The following is a 26,784-nucleotide window of genomic DNA, read 5'->3' on the forward strand; positions in this document are numbered from 1 at the left end:
AAGGTTGTTGCAGAAAGATTGCCTACCTCAGCCAATAACAGTAGATTCCTTCTATTTCTATATAGGCATCAGCTAAAAACTTCTTCTTTGTCATCAACACTTTTTTTTAAGTAAAATGTTCAGATCTAATGATTAGCCTTCTATTCTGACCATAAGAAGGTTGTTGCAGAAAGATTGGTGGAGATACGTACAATTCTCTATAGAAGACATATTTTAAATGTTCTTGACATGCTTTTATAGTTGTTTTTAGGTGCCGTAGAGTCAGTTCCGACTCATAGCGACCCTGTACAGGGTTTCCGATGCTGTAAATCTTTACGGGAGCGGAAAGCCTCATCTTTCTCCCACAGAACAGCTGGTAGTTTCGAACTGCAGTAATGGGGCAGAAATGGTAGGCCAGGCCAGTGGTATTGTTTTCACTTAGAATTCATTCCTCTGAAGCAATCATCTAAATTAATAAGGATTTGCCCTTTCACATAAAGGAGAGAGAGCCTGGTCCAAATGGCCTCATAAAAAGGAAATTGCTGAATGAAGTAATTATTCTAATTAACGTTTATGCCCAATGTTAACAGTATACCTTGTTTAAAAAATGGTGCTCAATACCTTCTAACCTACAATACCAAGCAGTGGTTGTGACCTTAGTTCTAGTGTTAGTTGTCCTTTCAATATTAATTTAGACAAATATACTAATAGAGGTGTATTATTAGATAGATGCCTTTAATAACATAAAAAACTGGCACTAGTGAGATAGTTCGAATAGCTCATTCATTGTTATTAACAGTAAACTATCAAAGCGTATTAACTCATGAGGTCTTCCTACCTATTCAATGTTTCATTTCATGTCTGCATTTATATAAAGATTAAATTTCTTATTTAGCTACTGGATAATGTTAAATGAAACCTTCTTTTTCCTTCCTTGAAGATTTTGTTCTATATTTAGATCAAAAATTCCAATACATCTACTTTCAAAAGATGGCCCAGATTCTCTAGTTGAATGCTTTGCTACATTGTATAATCATAGTATTCTATGTGGCATGGGAAATGATTGGTTTTACTGAGGTTTCTACTTGGGTATTTCAATTTGAATGCTTTCTGATGTGTACTTGTAAATCACATACATAAATACAGACACTCATCCGTTTTTTATCTTTTCTCTAAACCATCTCTTTCTCTCTTGTTCCCTTCCTAATCTGTTTTCCATAGAAAACAAGAATAGGCAACTTTTTAAATCCTTAAATAAAATCACTGACTTGTTTGAAAAGGTTCTATATGATTTCCTTCCAGTCAGCCTTTCCAAGTTGGAGTCCTCTTCCTTTCTTCTATGCTCACTAGGTTTCACTCAAGTAGCTTTCATCCATCTCGAACACACTAGATGCTTCCTAGCCCAAGGGCTTCATGCCTGCTGTAACTGTCTTCTCATGGCTTTTCATACAAAGGACACGTTTTCATCCTTCTGTCTTCAGATTAGAAAATATCTTCTCTGCTAGGTCCTTCGTAACACCCTACTGACAGGATGTCTATTACCTTATCCTATAGGACTCTGGCCATTTCCTTTATTTCATTTGCATTTTTAGTTATTTTTAATGTCTTTTCTTCTCTAAGGGCTTCTAGTGGTACAATGGTTAAAGCATTTGGCTGCTAACCAAAAGGTCAGCAATTTGAATCCACCAGCTGTTGTTCTGTAGGTGAAAAATATGGCAATCTGCTTCTGTGAAGATTTATAGTCTTAGAAACATTAGAGGGCAGTTCTGCTCTGTTCTATAGGGTCACTGTGGGTCCAAATTGATTCCACAGCAGTAGGTTTGGTTTCTAAGTTCCCTGATGATAAGAGCTTTATCTGTATTGCTTATTTATTAGGCACATATTAAATACTCAGTTAATGAATGGATATCTGTGCCTGGAAAATTGGGTATTGGTAATTGATTATGACATAGACTAAGGAGTGACAATCTTATAATCTATGGGTTTAATCTACTTTACCTCCTACATTTGTAGAGCCTGCAAGCTAAGGATGATTTTTATGTTTTTAAATAGTTAAAACCAAAAGAAGGGTAATATTTGTATCACATCAAGTTCAAACTTTAGTGTATATAAATAAAGTTCTATTATAGGACAGACATTCCCCTTTATTTAAATACTGTCTGTACTGGTTTTCATGCTACAAAATCAGAGTTGAATAGTAAGGGACTGTATACTTACAAAGACTAAAATACTTGCTCTCTGTCCCTTTATAGAAATAAAGTTTGCCATCCACTGACAGAGTTAGATTTACATATAAAAAAGTAGCACCAAAATATAACTAAGTTGCCCCGAAGCTTTCTGTTTAGAGGAATAAATGATAGAATATCCTAAAATAGGCTCCTAGAATCCCTCTCATATGGTCCTAACTTTAAAAATAAACCACATTTAATTAATCTACTTCCCGCCGAGGCACTCCACAAAAGCAGTGGTTCTCAGACATTAATGTGCGTTGGAATCACCTGGAGGAGCGACTCAAGTTGAGAGATTGTGATTTAATAAGCAGAGAGTGTGGTCTGAGAATCTACATTTCTAATAAGAGCCCAGGTGATTCTTCTGCTCTGGAGATGATACTTGAGAGCCATTATTAGTCTAGTTTCCAGCGTTCTGGTGTGGCACCTTAGGATAAGCCCTGGACTAAAATATTGGTTTGAACTGCAAGGTCACCGTAACCCTATACAGGAGGTGCTGTGAGTTGGATACAACTTGATAGCGCTTAACAACAACAAGTCTACTTTCCACTTCTTCCCAAATCTTTTTGTCATGAAAATAAAAAATAATGATCCGTGTTGATCCTTCTTCATAGGACGTGAGTGTTCCCTTCAATGTAGGAATTCATTTCCTAATCTTTTTCTCAGTATTGACTATGCGCCAACGTTGATCTAGATGCTGGGATACAGGTAAATCATAAATGACTCTCTTTGAGAAACCAAAATGTAATGTTCTACAGAGTTAAATAAATAATACCATTAAAGCTTAAGAAAATTAACAACAGGTATATATAAATTGCATTAAGACACTGATTAGTATATGAAAGTCTGTGAAGACTTTTTTAAAGGGTGACTTTTCTTTAAAGTCAAGATGTATAGAATTATGGAATGTTTCAGGAGTATGTAAATCCATAGCATCTCAAAAAGAAATCCTGAGTATCAGGAAATAACCAAATGTCTGATATTACTTCTTTCCAAAAGAAAGAAGGGACAATCATCATGGAAGCCAAAAGTTGCTAATACTTTTTCATAACTGGGTGTTACTGTTTTTGAAGCCTAGTTAATTACCATTGTCATCTTGATATCCATCATCTTCTACTAGGCCAGTTCACCATCCTCAAACCACTGCAGTGGCCTCCTCACTAACCTCAGGGCATTTACTCTTATTGTCTCAGATCCATTCTGCATACCACAGCCTGCACAATCAGTTTTAAAACAAATCTAAATGTGTTTTAAAGCCTGTAATGGCTTCTCTACTTTTCATACAATGACTCAAGTGTCCATGTGATCTCCAGCTACATGGCTCCCCCTTGTCCTACACTCCAAACCCCCTCCCCCCAATCCACTGCTAACTAATCAATGCCTTCACGTACCAACTCTACACAGGGTTTCTGAGACTGCAAATCTTTATGGAGGTAGTCAATCTGATCTTTCTGGTGGGTTGGAGCCAGGGACCGCGAGGTCAGCAGTCCAACACATAATCCACTGTTACTAGGCCTCCTATTCTAGGGTCCACCATTCTACTTTGCATTTCTCTAAGGAATTATTCTGCCACAGACTCAGAGCGTTTGCAAATGTATCCCCTTAGTCTAGAATGTATTTCACGACTTGCATGCTTTGAACCTTCACTTGACTCTGCTCGCTGACTGTGTCTCCATTCTCATTGTCAGAAGCCAGAAATGATCAGTCCATACTAGTCATAGGTCTGGTTAGAAAGACCATTTTACTATAGTACCAAGGAAGTACCAGTACCAGTCAATGGGTTAAATCTGCTATCAGCTCCACCTTTAGTTACTTTTATGCTACCAGAAAACATATTTTAGATTTCCATACCAGGCAGCTCTTGGGTTAGTGGAATGTCTGAAGTAATTTGCAATATATGCTATATCTTGGATTGTTGTTGTTGTTATTAGGTGGCATAGAGTTAATGCCAACTCATAGCGACCCTATGTGCAACAGAACGAAACACTGCCCGGTCCTGGGACAACTTCACAATTTTTGCCATGCTTGAGCGCAATGATGCTGCCACTGTTCCAATCCATCTAGCTGAGGGTCTTCCTCTTTTTCTCTGATCCTCCACCCTACCAAACATGATATCCTTCTCCAGTGACTGGTCCCTCCTGACCAGTATGAGAGTATGAGGTTTGGCCATTCTGGCCTCCAAGGAGCACTCTGGCTGTACTTCTTCCAACACAGATCTGTTGGTTCTTTTGGCAGCCGATGGTACTTTCAATATTCTCCACCACCATAACTCAAATGCATCAATTCTTCTATGGTCTTCCTTATTTTCTGTCCAGCTTTCGCATGCATATGAGGTTATTGAAAATACCATGGCTTGGGTCAGGCTTTGCTCTTCAACACTTTAAAAAGGTTTTGTGCAGCAGATTTGCCTAATGCAATATGTCGCTTGATTTCTTGACTGTTGCTTCCATGAGTGTTGATAGTTGATACAAGAAGAATGAAGTCCTTGACAACGTCAAATTTTTCTCCATTGATAAGAATGTTGTTTATTGGTCCATTGGTGAGGATTTTTGTTTTATTTACATTAAGATGCAAAATACTATGCTTATTTTCATCAGTAAGTATATTAAGTCCTCCTCACTTTAATATCTTGGATTAAATTGAGAAAAAAAGGAATTTGTATGGCTAACTGATAGGCAGAATTGTCACAGTTAGCTTTTACAAGCAGCTGGTGTGCATGTATATTTGGGAGAACACGTATACATGCATATCAGCTTCCATGGAGTTTAGCCATTTGGCCTTAGACAAGAAGGTATGAAAGAGAAATTTTCTTTTTTCTTGTTAGAAAATCCACTTACATTTATTAAAGATTTGGAAACCATTGGGGTCCAGTTGAGGCTAGAGAGTTTTCGTTATAATTCCTTTCTCTTTTTTTGCTTAATAACCCAAACTTGAACTCTTCTCAGAGTTCTCAACACACCTCTGCTTGACCTTTAAAGCTCTCATCAGAATTCATCATTTTGTACTTGTTTGATTCAGGAATTCAAACCAGTTCAGCCCAATTCAGTCATGGCTGACAAAACTACACTGGAATGCACCCAAATTTTTTAAATGTAGGTGAACTCAAATGTTATCTGGAACAGGGAAAATTATGGGTGAAAGATGTTCTAGAAACTTAAGCTCTCTCTTGGGAATAAGAGGAACATATGTATTGCATGGCTACCCAATGGCTTGATTGATTCAAGTACATACATCAGTGACCGGCTCAACGATGACAGATGACTGCACCAGTCTGAACTTATGTCGCTCATCATAGTCCTGGCAGTAATCCAGTCTCACCCATTAGTGTCCTGAGAGGGCTCGCTCTGTCTCCTCCGACTCTCCATTCTAGGGCTTCAACCTGTAACTTTTCCAGTTCTGATTACTATTCCAGATCATCCAAAATTTTAAAATGCAAGTCTGTTCTAGTTTCACTTCATGGGCCATGACTAAACCAACTGGTTCAAACTGATTTGAATCTCTAGTTTGATTATTTGATAAATTGTTGTTTCTTTCAATAGAATATAAATTCTGGGTGAACTATTCTTAATTTGTTCACCACTGTACCTTGAGTTATTTATTTCTGGTACATAGCATATTCTCAGTATAAATTTGTTGAATGAATGATTAAAATAATGGAATGAATAATTATTTCCCCTCTCACTCAACTCTCATGATGTGATTAGCAGCTGATGGGTGTGTGGGGCACAATCCCTTGTGACTCTAGAGCTCTTTGTGACTCTCTTGTCTATCAGGTGTCTGTTGTATTCCTAGACCTTTATGTTAACTTTCATCTGTACAGTCACCCATTCTTAGTAGATACAGAATCCATTGTCTGTTATTAGTAACGTAAGGAAGCTTACTTTTTTTTTTTAAGAACTGGTTTATATGCAAACCAAAATGTTTTCAGTTACTCCTGGTGTGGCACTGTGGTCTAATGCATCAGACTGCAAAGTCATTTGAACTGCAAGGTCAGTGGTTGAAACTCACCAGCTGCTCCTTGGAAGCCCTATACAGGGGCACTATGGGTCGGAATCGACTCGACAGCACTGAACAACAACACGTATGTAATTAATATAAAATGATTACTGAAATATTTTCTATTTTTTGTGCTAACTTTTCAAGATCTGGTGTGGTTTTTATACTTTAGCAACACATCTCAACTCAAACCAGCTACATTACAATTCCTCAACAGTTAGATGTAGCTAGTGGCTGCCATATTCGACAGTTCCATTCTAGCACCTTTTCAACTACTAGCTGTTCACAGATGGCCAAATAAATATGGCTTTGGTTCAGAATCTAATTCAGAAATCATGCTGAAACTCTTCAACTCTGTGCAATGACATGTTACACACCGTCTCCTGTTTTTTCTTCCTTCTCAAAGGATTAAAGGGGAGTAGGAGAGATGTACCTTAATAAAACAAAAATGTTTAAGACATTACTGAAATTTTAAGTATAAAAAGACCAATACTTTTGACAGTTTTTTGTTGTTGTTTTTTTTGTCATAAGGTTGGTTTTCAAAAGTAGTGAGTTTATTGACTAAAAAAGGGAAATAAGCTATATGGGTTAATCCAGCCATGCTAACATTATACAGACAATGCTAGGATTAGATACAATGGCTTTTAGTTTCTTTAGTGTTTGGGTTGTTTTTTTTTCCTCTGGTTTATAAATTATCTATCACTACTTACACCTAAATTGGAGTCCTGTTACAGCACTGTGGGTTAATGCACTGGACTGCAAGGTTGGTTTGGAGCACAAGATTGGCAGTTCAAGCTCACCGACTTCTGCTCAGAAACCCTATATAGGGTTAACGTGACTTAACAGCACTTAACAACAACAACAAACACCTGATTTACTGCTAATATAAACACTAAGTTTATAATTCTGTTTTAACAGAACACAAGATGAGGCTGGTGAATATATTAACTCCTTTAAGCAATTGGAAAAACTTAGGGCATCATATGGATAAAATAAAAAAATTAAAATGCTTCATATATGTCCTTCCACAAAGTACACATGCTATGGAGCATAAATTTAGGGACTGTCTAACTCCCCAACAAGAGACAGATGCAAATGAAAGACTTAGAATAAAAATAAAAATATTCTGGAGCCATAACCACTTTCCCAGAAAGGAATGTGCAGGAAAATATAAAGAGATGGTTATTTGTTAGTTCTCCAAGCTTTACATTAAAAAGGCAAAAATCTAGACTTCCAAGCACACGAAAGTACTGGCCTCTCTAAATTTTCATTCTCTCTTCATTTTCAGTTCAGGACTTTCTAATACAATGAGGAGAACAAATACTCCATGTTGTCATTACATCATTAACATTTTTAATTACAGAAATTTGGAGGTGATAAATACTCTAAATCTAAGGCCCAAGTCTGTGATATCACAAATAAAGAACTCCAAGTTCAGAGGAGTTTAATGAATAATCCAAGGCCATCTAGGAGGTTAGTGATAAAATGTGTATTAGAACTCAGATTCTCTGTGTGCAGAGCTCCTTCTGTTATGTCAAGCTTGGGAAATTTTAGTCAATGAATTCTCCCAAGTAGAAATAAAGTTCATTCATACTGTTTCCCGGACTTTCATTAGCAATAATGGTTTGATATTAGGTATCTGGCAAATTTCTTTAGTCATTAACAAACAATCAAACTAAGATTAATCAGAAAATTTCCTGGGCATTGTATTTGCAAGATAGTAACAAAAGGAAGTCTTGGTGGTCTCCCGAATTCTTGGCAATTCTATAGTATTACACCACTGAACAAACTAAGTTAAGTGACAAGTCATAAATATTGCATGAGAACAATAATATTGTCTTTGAAAGGTTCAGTTTCCTTTATTAATTTTGGAAGTAGTAAATTTAATCAAGAGGACAATCATAGAAATCTGCTAAGCTTAGTATAAATGCTCATTTATAAATCATCAAAATTTCACTTCTACCTTCTTATTTACTGGACATGAAAGGACTGTGTCTTACGTCTTGAGTTCCCTGGATACTTAAAAATTTAAGACAAGTACATCAATAATACAGCTATTATTTTTGTATACACATAGTTTTCTCTCGGAATGGTACACTTGTTGAAATCATGAGTTATTAATGGAAAATATATTTAGTAGGAATTTAAGTATAATTTTCACAATACTAGTTTCCATAAATCTTTGCAGCCACCTTTTGATGGGGTTGCCTGAGGGAGCAGGATGGTTAAGGCTGCCTTACCAGGTACTCTGATCATCCAGGTTTGCACCTCCATTGTAATTTGGGAAGTGCCAGAGGCTGTTTTGGAAAAAATGTTCGTCCACTGAACTAATCAGTTTTACTCCAAATTCCAAATGAACCTTTTGGAGTAAAGTTTTTAGTCCTGTGTATGATGCGAGAATTATATAAAACCGAACCGTATCCAGTGTCATCAAATTGATCCCAGTCCAATTGATAGCAACCTACAGGACAGAGTAAGTTGGCTCCGTGAGGTTTCCAAGACTGTGTAAATCTTTATGCAGCAGAAAAACTAATCTTTGTCCTGCAGAGCAGCTGGTGAGTTTGAACTGCCAACCTTGTGATTAGCAGCCCAATGCTTAGTCAACTGTGCCACCAGGGTTTCTAAACATTATGCAGGATATTTTAAGGCATTTGTTCTCATTCAAGTCTCTGTTTAAACTAGTTTGTGAATGTGTTGGCCCAGACACTTACCAAAACCCAAAGAAAATTGAGCACAGGACACATCCACTGCATAGAAGACAAAGAATATTTGAACTGATCTGGGTATGAAATGTGGGAGCATGTATGAGGTGTTAGATACTGAGTGCTGAAGATTACAAAGTGACAGTGTTACCGGAGAAATCCAAGAGGGAGAAGCAGATATGTATTTTGTTTTCTTTTTAATAGTGTCCTATTGCAACAGTTCCTCTCTGTGGGTTGTTACTAATTGTAATTTAGTCCACACACAATTTCAAGACAAGATAAAGTGATAAAATGCATGATCAGAAAGCAGGATGGAAGAATTTTAGTAAGAAATGTGCATGTGTTGGAGCCGTCATAATAGTTTACACATTAAACAGTGCAACAAGAGAATTAAATGAGAAATACTATTAACACTTAAATTTGTTATTATGTTTTGATTTTTTAAAATCAATTTTCTGCCCTTTAAAACATAAATCTTTCTGATTCAGTTTAGTGTCAGGTGTAATATGGTAACCTAAAAAAATGTCTTAATATAAGGGGTCATCTAAAACAATGTTGTACAATAGTAACCACTAGTCACGTATAGTTACTGAGCACCTGAAGCAGGACAAGTCTGAACTGAGATGTGCAGTAAGTGTAAAATATATATCGTGTTTCAAAGACTTATTGTGAATAAAACAAATAAAAGGTCTCATAATTGTTTCTCATGATTATATATAGACATGATAACTTTCTGGATACATTGGGTAAATTAATAGATTATTAAAATTACTTTTGTTTTTTTTCTAAAAAACCTTTAGCATGGCTAACTAAAAAAAATGAATTGCATATATGATTTGTATGTTTGGTTTATAGTACATGTTTACTAGATAGTGCTGCCCTGAAAGATACCAGTACTATTTAAATTTGATAGGCCTCTGAATTAGACTTGAAGTTTTTAGGTTATTGTAACTATAAAATGTTCAAATGCTTTATTTTGAAAGCAGGTGTATATTTGACACTGAACAATTGCATGTCGTTTCTGTCTAGTCTCATGAAGATTCGCTTGTATCATTTCTTAACATATGTTATTTACAAGTTGGAAATATTCTGGACTATTCTGATAATACCTGAAGAGAGGATCCCCAGAGGGGAATATACCTTCTTTTTTAAATGAATATAACACCTACCCTTGCTGATCTGCAGACACAGTTACATTTAGCAAAGATTTGTCCTGTGCTGGCCCACACTGCTGAGATGAATAAATTAATATTAAGGCAGAGTGTCCACCAGGACCTTCTGAGTACTTGCAAATAAATTTCAAAAAAAATATCATTAGTTTCACCATCTGGATGGCTTTCTGGAGATTACTGATGGACAATTAAACACAATAAAATTTGGGATGTCTGTTACTGGAGATCATAATTTGAAACCAGCATTATTTTAATTTAAAATGAACTTAAAATTCTTAGGGTAGGTTTATTACAAAATAATTCAGTTTCAAAACAATAATGGCAGTCAGACTGACTACTACAAGAACAAGCAAGTTACTTGCCCAGGAGACATCAAGGCAAGTGGTCGGATCCTCTCAGGGCAAACCGCCTTCCAAGGCTAAGACTCAATGGAAATACAGGAGCAGATATGCGCTCTGACTAGTGACTATGATGGTCACCGATAAGGGGAAGTGAGGGAAAAACAGCAATGAAGCAGCAAGCTAAGCCCTACGACATTCAATAGATCAGGGCGGAGACCTGGTCGGCCAGCAGTGTGGCAAGACCTGGGGACTCCTAGTCCCAGAGTCAGTGACATAGCCACAGAAGACTGGAGTGGAGAGTGAAGCATCCAGCTGATAAGAAGAGAGGGCATATGCACAAGAACACCCACACTTGCAGATTATACCCACTTGACCTGGCTTCAATGACTGGATGATCAGAGCTCAACTAGAAAAAGAAAGAGGAGGAAAAAAGAGTAATCTGATACAGTTTGATGAACTTGAGCTCAAAAGAGGGAACAAATCTTTACAGCAAGAATCATCCCCACCCCCTCCATACACAGGGTAGACAGGGATGGGCAAATTGGACATTGGCTACCCAAATTGGGGGCCTATAAAGGCAAGAAGTGATTGGCTTACAAGCTTTCAAGAGGGAGCTTAGATCCAGAGGGTGCAGAGGAAGGCAGAATCTCCACTGAGTAGTATCCAATCTGTCTGGGCGGGGCTGATGAAAGGAGATGGGAATGGCTCTCATGTGGCACAATAGTGAATGATTGATATCAGGACTGATTGTGAGGGTTGGAAATGTAAAGGTAGACATTTTGTAGCAAAATGAAGGGAGAAGAGCAGAATGAGGGACCCTACCCAGAGAAGCAGTGACACTAGTGATGGAGACAGAAACAATGAAATGGAGAGAGGGAGCAGCTGGGGACTCCAGACCCAGAGAGGGAGAGGGGCTGTGTGCTGTCGACCAGGCGGAAGGCTTGCAGGGTATACCGTTTGGTTGGTAGATGATGATGCATGGAGGGAATTATAACCATGGCAATGAAACGATAGAAGATAGGATGAATGGTAAAGCTAATGTTCACCCATGTAAACTATCACATAGTTCACAATAAAACATTAAAGAAAATGGGGGGGGGGCAGGGAGAAAGAGTGAATAGTTTTCATCTTGTCTAGATGGGTTTGGTGAAAAGAGATGGGGATAAGATTCGTATGATTCAATAGTGAATAATTGTTATCATGACTAAGTATGAGTGTCACAATTATAAAGGTAGAAGTTTTATAACAAAAACGGGGGAGTGGTTAATCTTACAGTCCAGAAACAGAGGACGCTAGGAACATCAAGGGAGAAGAGCACAAGCAGAATGTGGGACCTTATCCTGAGAAGCAGTGACACCAGAGACAGAAGCAGAGATGGGGTCATGGAAAGGGGGAGTGGCTGAGGACTCTAGATTCATGGGGAGAGAGGGACTAAGAGCTGGTGGCCAGGAGTCAGATTTGCAGAATGTGCCCTTTGGAGATGTAAATTATTATATATGCCTGAGTGTTTTTTTGTTTTGTTTTTTTTTTGTGTGTGTGTGTGTATATATATATATTTTAAAGCTAAAGTGAATAGACAGAAATACTGTTAACTGATGGTACATGGAGGGGATTATAATCATTGTAATGAAACAAGGTGTATGATTTGTTGAATGTAAAACTGAGGATCTGCCCTGTAAACTTTCACTCAAGCCACAATAAAAACATTAAAAATAAATAAACAAATAATTCAGTTTCACCTGTGAAAACCCAGAAGTGCTCACATTTTGAGCACAATAATACACAGTTTGAAAGTCATCTTTAGCACTGAATTATCCCAAAATTTAACAGTTTACTGTTTAGTATATGTATCCATGGGAATATTATTATGGGTGTTTTTCCTTTTTTCTGGCATACGTGAGATGAATACTTGTCACCACAAGAAAAAAAGACACTATTTTTCTGAGGTGGAAGAGGTCTGCATCTTGGTTTTAAGCTACTAACAATATATATATGGCATGATGTGGAAATGGTACTTTTATTTCAGGACCAAATTTAAGCATCAAGGCTGCTTTCAAAAATAACTAGAAATCTGTGGACAAAAGAATTCTCAAGTGAGATTTTGTGTCTTGTTTTCTAGTAGGAGAAAACAAGTCCTGGTGTGGTATTGTGGGTAAATGTCCTGGTGTGGTGTTGTGGGTAAATGCACTGGACTGCAATACTTGTTTGAACCTCAAGGTCGGTGGTTCAAGCTTAACACCCACTCCTCAGAGACCCTATAAAGGGTCACTATAGGTCAGCACCAAATCGATAGCACTCAACAACAACAAAATAACATTTACTGGATTGTGTTTACTCATTTTATTTTGAATTTGCAGAATTTCCTATTTACTAACTCTGTAACCATATAATTGTGATTTTTGCCACAGTTGGCAGAAGTATGATGGTTTTTAATTGTAGTTTTAACTCATTACTATCCCTTATATATTATTTTAAACACATCTCAAAGTTTGAATTTAGTATCTATCCTCTTGTGATTTACTTGTTTCTATTAATGCAAATCTGAATCTCTGACACAGATTAAAATGACTGTTTACTTAGAACTGACAGGTTTTCCAATTGAATTAATTGCAACTGAGTTTGGAATTCTAAAGCCCTTTTTCTGTTTAATGGCAGAATCTCATTGAGGTGCCATTATCAAAGTGTTTCCTCCATTTATAAAGCTGTATAAACAAATGATAAGATACTCAACCACCTAAAGTGTGCCACACGTTGTTTCCAACCCAAGTATATATCCTCAAACCCTCTGGGGAATCCCATGATGGGCTGTGCTGTATGCATGTCCCCCGAATCCCTGTAGGCAATTGTCTCTTTTCTACTAAATCATTACCCAGAATTGATTCTTTCTGCTTACCAAAATGGGAATGAAAGCACTGAGGAGGATCGGGGTCAAAACCTTAATCTGTGAGGTATCTTGAACATAGTATATCTCCTTTCTGAAACCCATGCATGCTCTATTATGTGATGTATTGTTATCAGAAGTAAAGCCTACACATTATTACTCTGCATCCATAGGATTGAAATCACAGTCAGCATCTGCATCTTCTACTTAAATAGCCAAATTAAGAAAATTGACAGCAAGTCACAGGTTTTCATGATGAAAATGGAACTTGTTTTAACTGAAAAGATGTTGAAATAAGTAAAAGTATTTCAGTAAGGAGCTCTGGTAGCGTAGTGGTTACGAATCGGGCTGCGAACCTTAAGGTCAGTGGTTCGAAACTACCAGCCGCTCCGCGGAAGAAAGATGAGGCTTTCTACTCCCGTAAAGGTTTACACCCTCGGAAACCCTGTACAGGGTCGCAATGGGTCGGAACCGACTCAACGGCGCTTAACAACAACAGTAGCATTTTTACATTTCCCTATGCCTAAAATTCATTTTTAGTTTTGTTCCTAACTTCTTGTCATGTCAGAACTTAAAGGCATCGAGACTACGGGTGCATCACAGAAAACGTTATTTTGGTAATTATTACCCTGCAAGGAGAAATCAGCTTAAAATTCATTCAACTAATGTCCATTTATTCCATTTTCCTCTGGCTTCATCATCAAAATCAATGTGGAAAAACTGAGGAAAGTTAGAAGAAAGACAAAGTTATCTAAAATTTAAATTAAATAATTTAAAAATGTTTCTTAAACTAAGATTTTCTGAAAAGGTTAATAATCCTAAAGAGGGTGTAGAAAACCAGAAAATTCCATAGTTGTCAACTACAGAACATAAAAAGTGATTTAGAAAATTAGTTTCATCTTCTCTGGATGATTTAGGAATGGATTTGCCTAAAAGCAGGATGTGGATTATATTTTCCAAGGACATTTTTATGAAGGGTTAGGCAACAAAAATGTAATCATTTATTTTAGCCCCTCTTGCTTTAAAAGAAATTAGTATAACAATGTCAAATATAAATGGACATCTATTAAATTTTTGTTATAAAATGAATTATTAACATTTTACAGAGTTCTTTTTCTATCCAAATGTCTACAGTTTTTAAAAAAACATCTTATGTCAGAATCGGTATATTCACCCTGTTCCATTTCACTTTTATGAAAAATGTTATACATTCTTAAGTGCCATTGGCATAGCAGATGGATTAACACAGTGGACTGCAATGATGAACTCAAACATATGAAAAGGTGTGAGGAGGGCATAGGACCCGGCAGGTTTGGTTTCGTTCTGTTGTTCGTAGGTACTATGAGCTGGAACTGACTCAACAGTATCTAACAACAACCAAAAGTAGTATTTTAAAAAACTGGAGAATTAACCAGATTCCTGACAAATCTTCTCCTTTATGTTCAGTCACTGACTAAAAATCAAGCTTTGAAAATGTATAGATTAGCCTAATTATGGTGGAACTAAGACATGAAGTTTATATATCATGTCCATTGTAGCAAATTAGTGGAATTTTATATTTATATTAAATATAAAAATTCTAATATTTTAGAATTTAAACTTCTGTGAAATGGCTAATGCTTACAAAAACAGGTGCACCCAGTCAATAGTGTGTCAGAAAAGCCTAGAATCCTGGTGTGGCACTGTAGGCTACACACTGGACTGTTAACCACAAGGTCAGTGGTTCAAACCCACCAACCACTCCTTGGAAACCCCATACGGGATTGTGTATGAGTTGGAACTAACGTAATGACACTTAACAAGAACAGCAGTATGGCATCTTTTCCTTTCTCCCCACTAGCCTCCACAAACAGGCACATGTGCACAAGCACACACACACAAACACACTCACAAGTTTCTTTTGGAATTCTAGATGAATGAATTACCTAGAATGTCCCTGCTTTATGATTTGGTAAGAAATATTGCCTTCCCATTTTGATTTTTCTTTTTTTTTTTTACTGGGACTTTCAATGAAGTTGTCTAGCGTAAATCCTGGTCCAGGTTGCAAATTACAACACACTTCCTTTCTTTTGAAAAGACTTCAGGTTTTAAAAATCAAACAGATAATAGGTTTTCTACTTACTCTCTGTATAATATTGGAAAATAGTGTCAATTCTTAGAGCCTTTATACTCTTAACTACAGAGGCAGAACGACTTCATATGGTTTTTGTGATAAATAAATGCCAAAAGTAACCAATGTATATAGAGTTCCCACTGTGATCAGGAACTCTACTTATCCTTTCATCATCATTAATCTTTGTAACAGCTCTGTGGGATAAGATTGCTTATTACAATCGTCATTTGACACAAGAGAGCCGATCAGTAAATTGTGGTGGTGGTGGTAGGGACAGGAGTGTTAGTAATGGCATTAGCTTTTGTGACTATCGCCATTTTCCACTTCAACTGGATCTATATAAGGTTATTGCAAAGAAGCAAGATGAGGGGTCACAGTGATTAGGCAGTGGAACCAGGACTCAAAATCAAATTTACCGCATCAGCATCTATGTTCTTAACTTTTTAGTCACTATACCATATGGTTGTGATTTTTAAATTTTGAGATTTCCTAAATCCTGGTACTATACACAAAGTGGCTTTGCTTTTAATGGATCTATGTTTCCAAATTATGTTTAAGACAGTTTGTGTGTGTGTGTGTGTGTGTGTGTTTTCTTAAAATATGCTGATAGGTTGTTGTTATTAAGTGACCTTGAGTCAGTTCCAGCTCACAGCTTAGTAACCTAAGTGGCAATTCTATCCTTTTATATGGATTTGTATAATCTTACATCAAAGAGTGTTTTCAACTACTTGGCTCTATGACTGCCTGGCTGATCTTCAACTTTGATCTAGGTGTTTCTGGTTTCCTTGTTTGATGCATTAGGATAAATCTTGGTTTGAGTAATAGCCTATTTTCCATGAATAATATTTCTGAAATGTAGTAACTCTATGGGTTATTTCTGTGCCTGTCTTAAATTGCTGTTATTATTGCTAATGAAGATAATTCTAATGTCTTTGCAAATGATTCATACCATTTTACATATAAAATTTAGTCTGAAGTATTAATTCCATAAATCAAATTGTAGAAATAGAATATTGCTATATAATTTATAATCACATACCAACAAGTATAATTATTTAGTAATATAAATGCAACAGGATTTGTTATTATTTACTTTTAGTCTGTGCGGTGCATTTATCTCTAATAAATAAAGGTTCTTGGACTCCTTAAGATAGCTGTAAACCCTGAAGGATAAATTGGGGAAGAAAGCACTGACATGCAGTATATTTTTGTTGTTGTTGCTGTCATCGAGTCACTTCTGACTGATAGTGACTCTGTGTAAGGCTTCCTAGGAACAACTGATTGGGTTGACCTGCCGACTTTGCGGTTAGTAGTACAGTGCTTATCCTATGCATATATGTATGTTATTGTAGATGTATAAAAGAACCCTGGTGGCACTGTAGGATAAGCATGGAAGCACTGGACTGCTAACTGCAAATCCATCCGCCGCTTCTTGTGAGAAGGAGAGACATTGTTTCCTTTAAGATTTACAGCTTGGAAACCCTAGATAGGGTCTCTATGAGTCAGCATTGACTCAATGGCAGTGAGCTTGGCTTGGTTTTTATTTCTATGTGGATAAGGATACCTGGGGGCACTGTTGGTTAGGAAGCAAGCAGCAAACCATGAGGCTGGCAGTTCAAACTCACAGGAGAAAGCTGAGGCTGTATGCTCCTGTAGATATTTACAGTCTCAAACCCTCTACATGGCTCCTATGAATGGAATTGACTTGATGGCAGTTGGCTGGTATATATGCAATTCACTAATCAGATACATGAACCCTGTGGTGGTTCTGTAGCACTGGACTGCAAACGGCAAGGTCAGCAGTTCAAACCCACCGGCTGCTCTCAGAAACCTTATGCAAATTTGAGTTGAAACCAACTCGACAACACACAACAACAAACACATGTTGTTATACAGGGTACCTATGATTTGGAATTGACTTGGTGGCAGTGGGTTGGTATATATGGAAATTAAATAATCAAACATATGAGCCCATTTGTGTTGCTATAGGATAAGCACTGGACTGCGAACTACAAGGTTAGCAGTTTAAACCCACCAGCTGCTCCATGGAAACCCTATAAGGATTTAACTGGACAGCACTTAACACCAACAACATAATATGATTAATGATATATGTCTTGCTGTTGTTGTTAAGGGCCATCGAGTCAGTTCTGACCCATAGTGACCCTATACAGGGTTTCAAGGAGTGGAAAGTAAGCTTGAACTGCCAACCTTGTGGTTCAAACCAACTCTGTAGTCCAACGCCGTAGCCCACAGCACCACACCAGGACTCCGATATATGCCTCCTCCTTACTAACTGACTATCTCCTTATCCAACATTTCACACTTTCAACAGTAATGAAAAACCTACTATCTATTTTATTCATTAACTGTGTATGTCTGGCTATAATGTATGCCAATGTTCGAGGCAAGAGGAATACTGTCTGTGATGGACACACAGGAAGAGTAGCTTGCCTTGGCGGTGATTCTCAGTGGTTTGGCAGTTATGAAATGATGTAATTTGTCAGCTGTCTAATAATGTAGCCACTCTCCCTTTTAGGATCTGATGTGGTCATCCTCCATTTTCAGGTAGCACCTATTCATAGGAGCCTGATCAGGTCAGTAAGTGTGAAGGAAGGTTTTAGTGATACATTTGTTGTTGTTGTTATGTGCCGTGGACTCGGTTCCGACTCATAGCGACCCTGTACAGGGTTTCTGAGGCTGTAAATCTTTACGGGAGCAGAAAGCCTCATCTTTCTCCCATGTAACAGCTGGGAGTTTCGAACTGCTGACCTTGCGGCTCGCAGCCCGAAACGTAACCACTATGCTACCACAGCTGAGTCTATTAGGTGTTAAAGATCTCAGAATGATAATTAAAATTATATCACTGATTGTGGCATGTAAGATTAATCATTAGGTTTACTTTATTAAATAAGGACACTTGTACTTTGAAACCCCATAGAAAGTTTACTTAAGGCTATGCTGCTCCTTGTACATATAGTACAGTCATACACTCCTGTAGGAAGCAAGTGGCAGTTGGCATTTGCTTGCTTAGAATTTTCCATTCATTTAAAAGTTGCATTCACCTCAAAGTTAAAAACTAGCCTTCAAATCGCCACATCTTCCATATCTTTCTCCCATGCAGTGGTTAGTGGGTTCAAACCACAGACCTTTTCAGCTAGCTGCTGAGTTCTTAACCACTACATCACCAGTGACCTAGAAAGTGTCAAATGAGGACTTTAATGAAAAAGTGAACAAGTATGTATGTAAATTATTCAATTAACTATAAACACAGATAGGAATTTGAAGGTACTGCTAAAAGTGTAACATTGATTTTTTAAAACATACCATTCTTTGTCAATGAAATTTTAGAATATTTTAAATAAACTGTCTTGCATTTAGGGTATAAAGATATTCATTTAGTAAGAATGGCTTATATATCTACTATGTGCCAGGCTCTTATTACAGAAATAAATACAAAATATTTTCCTTCTTCAAAAAGTTACAGAAAACAAATGGTCCTATAGTTCAGACTGTGGAGGTATGGGGAAAAGTGCCTCAGCCATCTGAAGAACTATTTAAGCAACAGGTCCACTAGGCTGACTTGGAGATACATGTTTAGGGAGGATGCTGCGCACACCCAGGACAATCCTCAGAGCCCTTTGAAAAAGGGAGAAAAGTGTAGTGTGCTTTGCTTTTCTGTAAAGTTACAAGAGTTGTTAAAATAAATTAAAGTTACTTTTATCCTTTTTCATCCAAAATTATGTTGTAAATGGTTAGAATCAAGGTCGTTGTTATTAGGTGACATCAAGTCTGCTCCGACAGACACATAACAACCCCGTGCACAACAGAACAGAATGAAACACTGCCATCTCCTGAGCCATTCTCACAATTCTTGCTATGTTTGAGTCCATTGCTACAGCCTCTGTAAGATCCATCTTATAGGGTTGTCTTCCTCTTCTTCACTGACTCTGTGCTTTACCGAGCATGTTTTCCTTTTCCAGAAATTGGTCTCTCTGAATAACCTGTCCAAGAACGTGAAATAAAGTCTTTCCATCCTCAATTCTAAGAAACATTCTGGCTGTACTTCTTCCAAGACATATTTGTTGTCTCTAAAGATTGTTTTCTAGAAAATTTTAATAATTTGAAACTACTGGGTACCATTTGGGAATAATATATAAGGGTTTATTTTGTTTTGGCAAAAAGTAAAAGCATTAAAACCCAATAGGATAGAAGAAACTAGTAGTGTAACTATGTGAAATAGAATACAAAATTGCTCATATAATTTCCATTCTTTTCAAATTATACACCATGGTGGCACACTATAGTGGAATGAGTTAACTCCGTCATGTTTGGGTTTTCTTTGCAGACAATTACTATGGGACCCCGAAACCTCCAGCAGAACCAACACCATTATTGTTAAATGTAACAGACCAGATACTTCCAGGAGCCACTCCAAGTGCTGAAGGAAAACGGAAGAGGAACAAATCAGTGAGCAACATGGAAAAAGCAAGTATAGAGCCTCCAGAGGAGGAAGAGGAAGAGAGGCCTGTGGTCAATGGCAATGGAGTCCTAGTAACTCCAGGTTAGTCATTTCATGACATCTGTATTGGTCCTTCAGTTGGCTTTTATATATAAAATTTTTTATCCAATTTATTATTATTAACATATTAAGCAATTCATTCAACTTCCCTAATCTTTGTTTCACTTATCTAATCATAATAGTAATAGAAGGTGGTGTTACAAGACATGAATATGATTGTGTAAAGTTCTGAGGTCTTTGTTAATTAAGGTTAGAGACTATCTGTGCTTAGAAATCTTGCCCTCCTCACAGTTCTGTAAATAGAGTTTGCGTCATGTGGGTTAGTTAACAACTCCAATGGAATGGTTACAGCTACAGAACACCTCATAAATTTGTCTTTCTTTCATTACCATTCCATCTGGCAACACAGAGAAAACATCTCTGCATATTAGCATTGAACAAGGAAAATAATTGTTATATCTTTGATTTGTGATCTATCATACTGCATATAAAGAGTTTTTCTCTATAGTACAGATTTGCTTTTATCTTATTACTAAACAGCACCAAAACTTTTAAAAAGCAGTTTTTACATAATATTATTCATAATTAAATGCTACCAAAACAAAACTGTAACATTATGTTAGTCTCGAAGTTTGATGTAAACTTTCAAAATTTGTTTTACTTTTTTTTTTTTTTTTTTATTGGCATGATTATAATCCCCTGCATGCTTCATCATTCAACAGTATTTGCTTCTATTCCCCCTGGGTTTTTTTTTTTTTTTTTTTTTTTTTTATTGGCACATCAGTGAGCATTGAAAATATAAAGGCTGTTTTAAAGCTCTTGAAACAATGTTCACTCATTCACTTTGCATACATATTACTCAGAAGATGTTTCCTAACACCACTTTGATATCTGTATTTGCATTTTTCACTGTTATGCTTCAATACTGACATAGTATTTGAATTTTCATGCTCAATTATTTTTATCAAAGAAAAGCTCCGTAAACTATTTTTTTCCTGTTCAAAGCACCTGTAAAAGTGTTCTCCTTCATTGAACATAAAGAGACCAAAATTCAATCTGTGTCAATCATGGTATAAAACCTTAAAAATTTGTTTCATATTAATTACCCAGAGGAAGGTTACTACTTACATTAAATATCTTACTTTCTGACCCTAGAAAAACTTTAATTCTGATATGAATGCTAAATCACTTTGGCAAGGAATGTAACTTGTCTGCTATAAAATAAGTGGATAATTTTCAAATAAATAGACAACACCCTCTTTTTGATTCTTAAATGGTGGTGGTTGTGATTGGGTGCCATAGTGTTATTTCTGACACTTAGCAATCCTGTATAGGGTTTTTGAAGTGGTAAATCACTACAGAAGCAGAATGCCTTAGTTGATCTTGTATATGGAAAATAAAATCATTCAGCTGAATTGAAACAATGATCAACAATGAAGCAGAAGCGGGGGATCAGAGAATAATCACAGAAATTATTACTGAATTACTTTTACTCTATAGTTTAAATTTTTAAATATATGGCCCGTGTTAAACATCAATCAGTTATTTCCATTTCTTTTTCTAATTTATGTTGGACAAGTCAAATTAGCCATTCTTGACTCATAGATTCTTAAACTAGAAACTTCCTTAGTTGGAAGGCATTATACTCATAACATGATGTATTACATTAGACAAATCTGATGCACACAACCTTCTCTTTAAAGTGTAGAAGAGCAAAGATGTCAGCTTGAGGACAAAGGCTCACCTGATCCAGGCCATAGTGTTTTCAATAACCTCATATGCAAGTGAAAGTTGAACAGTGAATAAGGAAGACTGTAGAAGAATTGATGCATTTGAATGATGGTGTTTGAGGAGAATATTGAAAGTATTATGAACTCCCAAAATAGCAAATGAATCTGTGTTGGAAGAAGTACAGCCAGAATGTTTCTTAGAAGTCAAGATGGCCAGACTTACTCTGTCATACTTTGGACATGCTATCAGAAGAGACCAGTCACTGGAGAAGGATATCATGTTTGCTAAAGTAGAGGGTCGGAGAGAAAGAAGAAGACCCCCAACAAGAGAGATTAGCACAGTAGCAGCAACAATGGGCTCAAGTGTAGCAATGATTGTGAGGTTGGCATAGGACTGGGCAATGTTTAGTTCCATTGTGCATAGGGTCACTATGAGTGAATACCAACTTGATGGTACCTAACAACAACGTATTCATAACTTAGACATAAAGATGTGGATGCTCTTATGGATAAGAGGTCTTCAAGGGTTGAAAGCTGTTGGACTGGAATGAACTCTGTTGGTCAACCTTAGCCATTTGACTGTCCTGGACACTGTTGCCTGGCAGAGAACAATTGCCAAGGGCAACTCAGGAATCTCTTAAGATTCAAAGGATATGACAAGTAATGGTTCTGCAGACCTGACTGGGCAAGTGGACATTGTAATTGTTTTGTTTCCCATTATAGGAGATGTTGTTGTTGTTGTTGTTGTTGTTGTTATGTGCCGTGGAGTCGGTTCCGACTCATAGCGACCCTGTACAGGGTTTCCAAGGCTGTAAATCTTTACAGGAGCAGAAAGCCTCATCTTTCTCCAGCGGAACAGCTGGTAGTTTCGAACTGCTGACCTTGCGGTTCGCAGCCCGATTCGTAACCACTACGCTACCAGATAGGAGATGAGAGGTGTATAAATTTTGCAGCTCTTCACTCATTGTTCAAATATGGGGAAACAGTTCCAAACCAGTGAATTGGTCCATTATCCCTTAGAGATCCTTTGACAAGCTCTATCTATGAAATATCTATGTTTTTCTTTTATGTTTATTCCATAGTGAGACAAGGATTTTCTTTTCTTTACACCCCACACATAGATACCTAGCTCTTCACCTTTGAACCTCATCACATTAGTTTTTCCAGTTCATAGTCCTGCTCTTGCCTCTGTCTTCTTCCCATATACATTTACCAGATTAAGGAGATTTCAAGAAATAACTAGAAAAGTAGCTTAAATTTCAGCTTATACTTTCTAAACCTACTAACAAACTATAATTCTAATTGATATCAGACATCATTTCAGAACACTAGTAGTATAATAAATGAGGCTCACTTAAAGATTTACTAGTTCTTATTGAGACAACTAAACTATTCCATTACAAAAGAATATTGAGAATAATTGTTATTAAATACCGTCAAGTCAGTTCCAGCACATAGTGGACCTGTATAAGGTTTCCAAGAAAGGTTGATAGGTTTATACAACCAACCTTGTGGTTAGCAGTACAGTCTGGCGCTTATCCTACAACACCGCATATCAGAACCAGTTAAGAATAATGTTGTTGTTAGGTGCTGTTGAGCCAGCGCTGATTCATACCAATCCTATCTGCAATAAAACGAAGCACTGCTGGTCTTGTACCATCCTCACAATTATTGTTATGCTTGAGCCCATTGTTGCTGTCACAGTGTCAATCCATCTCATCGGAGTCTTCCTCTTCTCTGACCCTCCACTTTACCAATCCTAATGTCCTTCTACAGAAACTGGTCCATCCAGATAGCATCCAAAGTATGAGATACGTGCCTCCAAGGTGTGTTCTGGCTGTAACTCTTCCAATACAGATAAGTTTGTTCTGCAGGCAGTCATTGACACTTTCAATATTCTTCTCCAACACCAGAATTCAAATGCATCAGTTCTTCTAGGGTCTTCCATTTTCATTGTCTATCTTTCACATGCATAAGGGTCTATTGAAAATACCATGGCCTGGGTCAAGCTCACCTTAGTCCTCAAAATGAACACAGTTAATAAAGCACAAGTAAATCTCTTTCTGATATCATCTACTTTTAGCCAAGATGCGTTTGACATCAGCAGTGATGTATCTCTACTTCCAGGTTCCTCATTGATTCCAGTCTGAATTTAAGGCAGTTCCCTTTTGATATACTATTGCAGTTGTTTTTGAAATTATCTTCATCAAACTTTACTTGCATGTGATAGTAATGATATTGTTAGATGATTTCCACATTCCTTTGGCTTACTTCTTTTTGGAATGGGTGCAAAGATGGATCTCTGCCAGTGGATTGGCCAGGTACCTATCTTCCAAATTTCTTAGCATAGAGGAGTGAACACCTTCAGTGATGCTGCATCAGTTTGTTGAAAGATTTCAATTTGCATTCTGTCCATTCCTGAGTTTTCTTTTTCACCAGTGCCTTCAGTGCACTTTGGACTTTGTTCTTCAGTACCATCGGTTCTTGATCATATGCTACCTCTTGAAATAGCTGAGCATCAACCATTTCTTTTTGGTACAGTGGCCCTGTGTATTCCTTTCATCTTCTTTTGATTCTGTCTACATCAGTCCATATTTTGCTTATAGAATCCTTTAATATTTCAAGTCAAGGCTTAATTTTTTTCTTCAGCTCTTTCAGCTTGAGAAATGCTGAGCATGTTCTTTCTTCCCTTTTGTCTTTTTTTTAATTCCAGGATTTTGCACATTTCGTTATAATACTTTGTCTTCTTGTGCTGCTCTTTGAAACTTTTTGTTTAGCTTTTACTTCCTCATTTCATCCATTCGCTTTAACATTTCTGCATTGGAAAGCAAGTGTTAATATTTCTTCTGATACCCATTTTGGTCTTTTCTTCCTTTCTTGCTTTTTTAATATCATTTTGCTTTCTTCCTGTAAGATGTTCTTGATGTCATCTCACATTTTTTTCTGGTTTTCGGTCGTAATGTCAAATGCATGAAATCTGTCCTTGAGATGGTCTTGAAATCCAGCTGGGTTCAAGGTCATATTTTGGATCTCGTAGACTTGTTTCAAATTTCTTCAGCTTATTTCTGAACTTGCAGATAAACAGTTGATTGTCTGTTCCAGTCTGCTCCTGGCTTTGTTTTGGCTGATGATAATGAGCATCTTCATTATCTCTTCCCACAGTGTAGTCAATTTGATTCCTGTTCATTCCATCTGGTGAGGTCAATGTGTATAATCACCTTTTCTGTTATTTAAAAGAGGTGTTTGAAATGAATAAGCTTTGCAAAAGGTCTTGAAAAATTCTGTCATATGATGGTCACCATAATTTCTATTACTAAGGTCCATATTTTCCAACTATTGATCCATCCTATTTGTTTCTAACATTTGCGTTCCAATCACCAATAATTACCAATACTTCTCACTTGCAAGTTTGAGCAATTTCAGACTGAAGAAACTGGTAGAATTCTTGGATTTCATCATTAACTGGCTTTACTAGTTAGTACATAAATTTTAATAGTAATGATATTAACTGGTCTTCCTTGTAGGTATATGGATATTATCATATCACAGGTAGCATTGTACTTCAAGCTAGATCTTGAAATAATCTTTTTGGTGATGAATGCTATACCATTCTTCTTCAATTTGTCATTCCCAACATATTTCAACTATATGATTGTGAGATTCAAAATGACCAATATCAATCAATCCATTTCAGCTCATTAGTGCCTAGAATTTGATCTTTTTGCATTCCTTTTCATTTTTAATGATATCCAATTTCCTAAATTCATACTTTGTAAATGCCATGTTCTGGTTATAAATGAAAGTTGGTAGTTGTTTCTCCTCATTTTGAGTTATGCCCCATCAGCAAAGCAAGATCCTGAAAGCTTTACACCATTCACATCATCTACTTTGAAGCTCTATTCCATTCAGCTCTACTTTGAGGAAGCACCTCTTCTCTAGTAGTTCCTTTCCAATGTTAGGGGCTCATCTTCTGGTACTATATCTGATGATATTCTGGTGCTATTCATAATGTTTTTGAACATTCATAAGTACTCTGCATCTATTTCTTCCTAGTCTGTCATAGTAGAAAGCTCTATTGAATCCTGTCCACTTCACCATGGGTGATCCTGCTGGTATCAGAATACTGGTGACTTATCTTCCAGCATCACCGCAACATTCAAGCCACCACAATATGACAATCTGATAGATGAGTGGTGTGTGAGAATCATAAAATTTATTAATCTAGTAATTAACTTTTGGGGATTCAGTTTATGTTCCAGCAACTGCCTAGCCTCATTCTATATATTGTGTTGTTGTTTTGGTGCTATTGTGGCAGTTCTGACTCATAACCTCCCTATATAGAGTTTCTGAGGAGGGGTTGGTGGGTTGGAAGCACCAACCTTCAGTTAACAGTCCAGCACTTATCCTATAGCATCACATTTTAGTTCATTTAATACTCTATGGAGTCCTAGTGTGGCACTATGGGATAAAGCACTGGACCACAGGTCAGTTTGTACCACTGGGTTGGCAGTTCAAATTCATAAGTGTCTCCTTGGAAACTCTATACAGGGTCTCTAGGAGTGGGAATGGATTCAATGGCACTTAACAACAACAATCATCTTATGCAGCTATTAGGAGGGTTGGTGGCTCAGGAGGTTAACTATTAGGCTAATAATAGAAAGATTGTAATTTTGAACCCACCTGCCCTTCCATGGAAGAAAGAGGTAACAGTCTGATTCTATAAAAAGCATACCTTTAGAAGCTTTGTTGTACAGTTCTATTCTGTACTATAGAGCCTCTATGGTTTGAAATTGACTCAATGACCATGGATACAGGTAAATACTATTGTAATAAAGATTTAGACAACCAGACATACTAACTGTAAATCATTCTCTTAGTTGCTATGCTATCCTGAATCTTTTATTACCATATATATAAACATAAATATATTCCCTAGATATCACATGATAGAATTTTGCAAGACCAATGACTTTTTTTGTTGCAAATACCTTTTTAAAAAACATAAAAGATGACTATACACATGGACTTCACTATATAGAATAAACAGAAATCAAATTGACTACATCGATGGAAAGAGATGGTAAAAAAGCTTCTTATAATCAGCCAAAACAAGGCCAGGG

The 26,784-nt window shown here is 36.9% G+C and overlaps 1 protein-coding gene across 1 annotated transcript in view; it reads left to right on the forward strand.

The window, feature by feature from the left end:
- MAGI2 (membrane associated guanylate kinase, WW and PDZ domain containing 2) overlaps nucleotides 1-26,784 on the forward strand; it is a 1,931,490-nt gene that overhangs the window by 1,245,422 nt on the left and 659,284 nt on the right. Inside the window, exon 4 of the mRNA XM_006834399.1 lies at nucleotides 19,761-19,976. Within this exon, the coding sequence (XP_006834462.1) occupies nucleotides 19,761-19,976 (216 nt within the window). The remainder of the gene's footprint in view (nucleotides 1-19,760; nucleotides 19,977-26,784) is intronic.

Source organism: Chrysochloris asiatica, unplaced genomic scaffold (genome assembly GCF_000296735.1).
Source record: "Chrysochloris asiatica unplaced genomic scaffold, ChrAsi1.0 scaffold00010, whole genome shotgun sequence".
NCBI lineage: Eukaryota > Metazoa > Chordata > Mammalia > Afrosoricida > Chrysochloridae > Chrysochloris > Chrysochloris asiatica.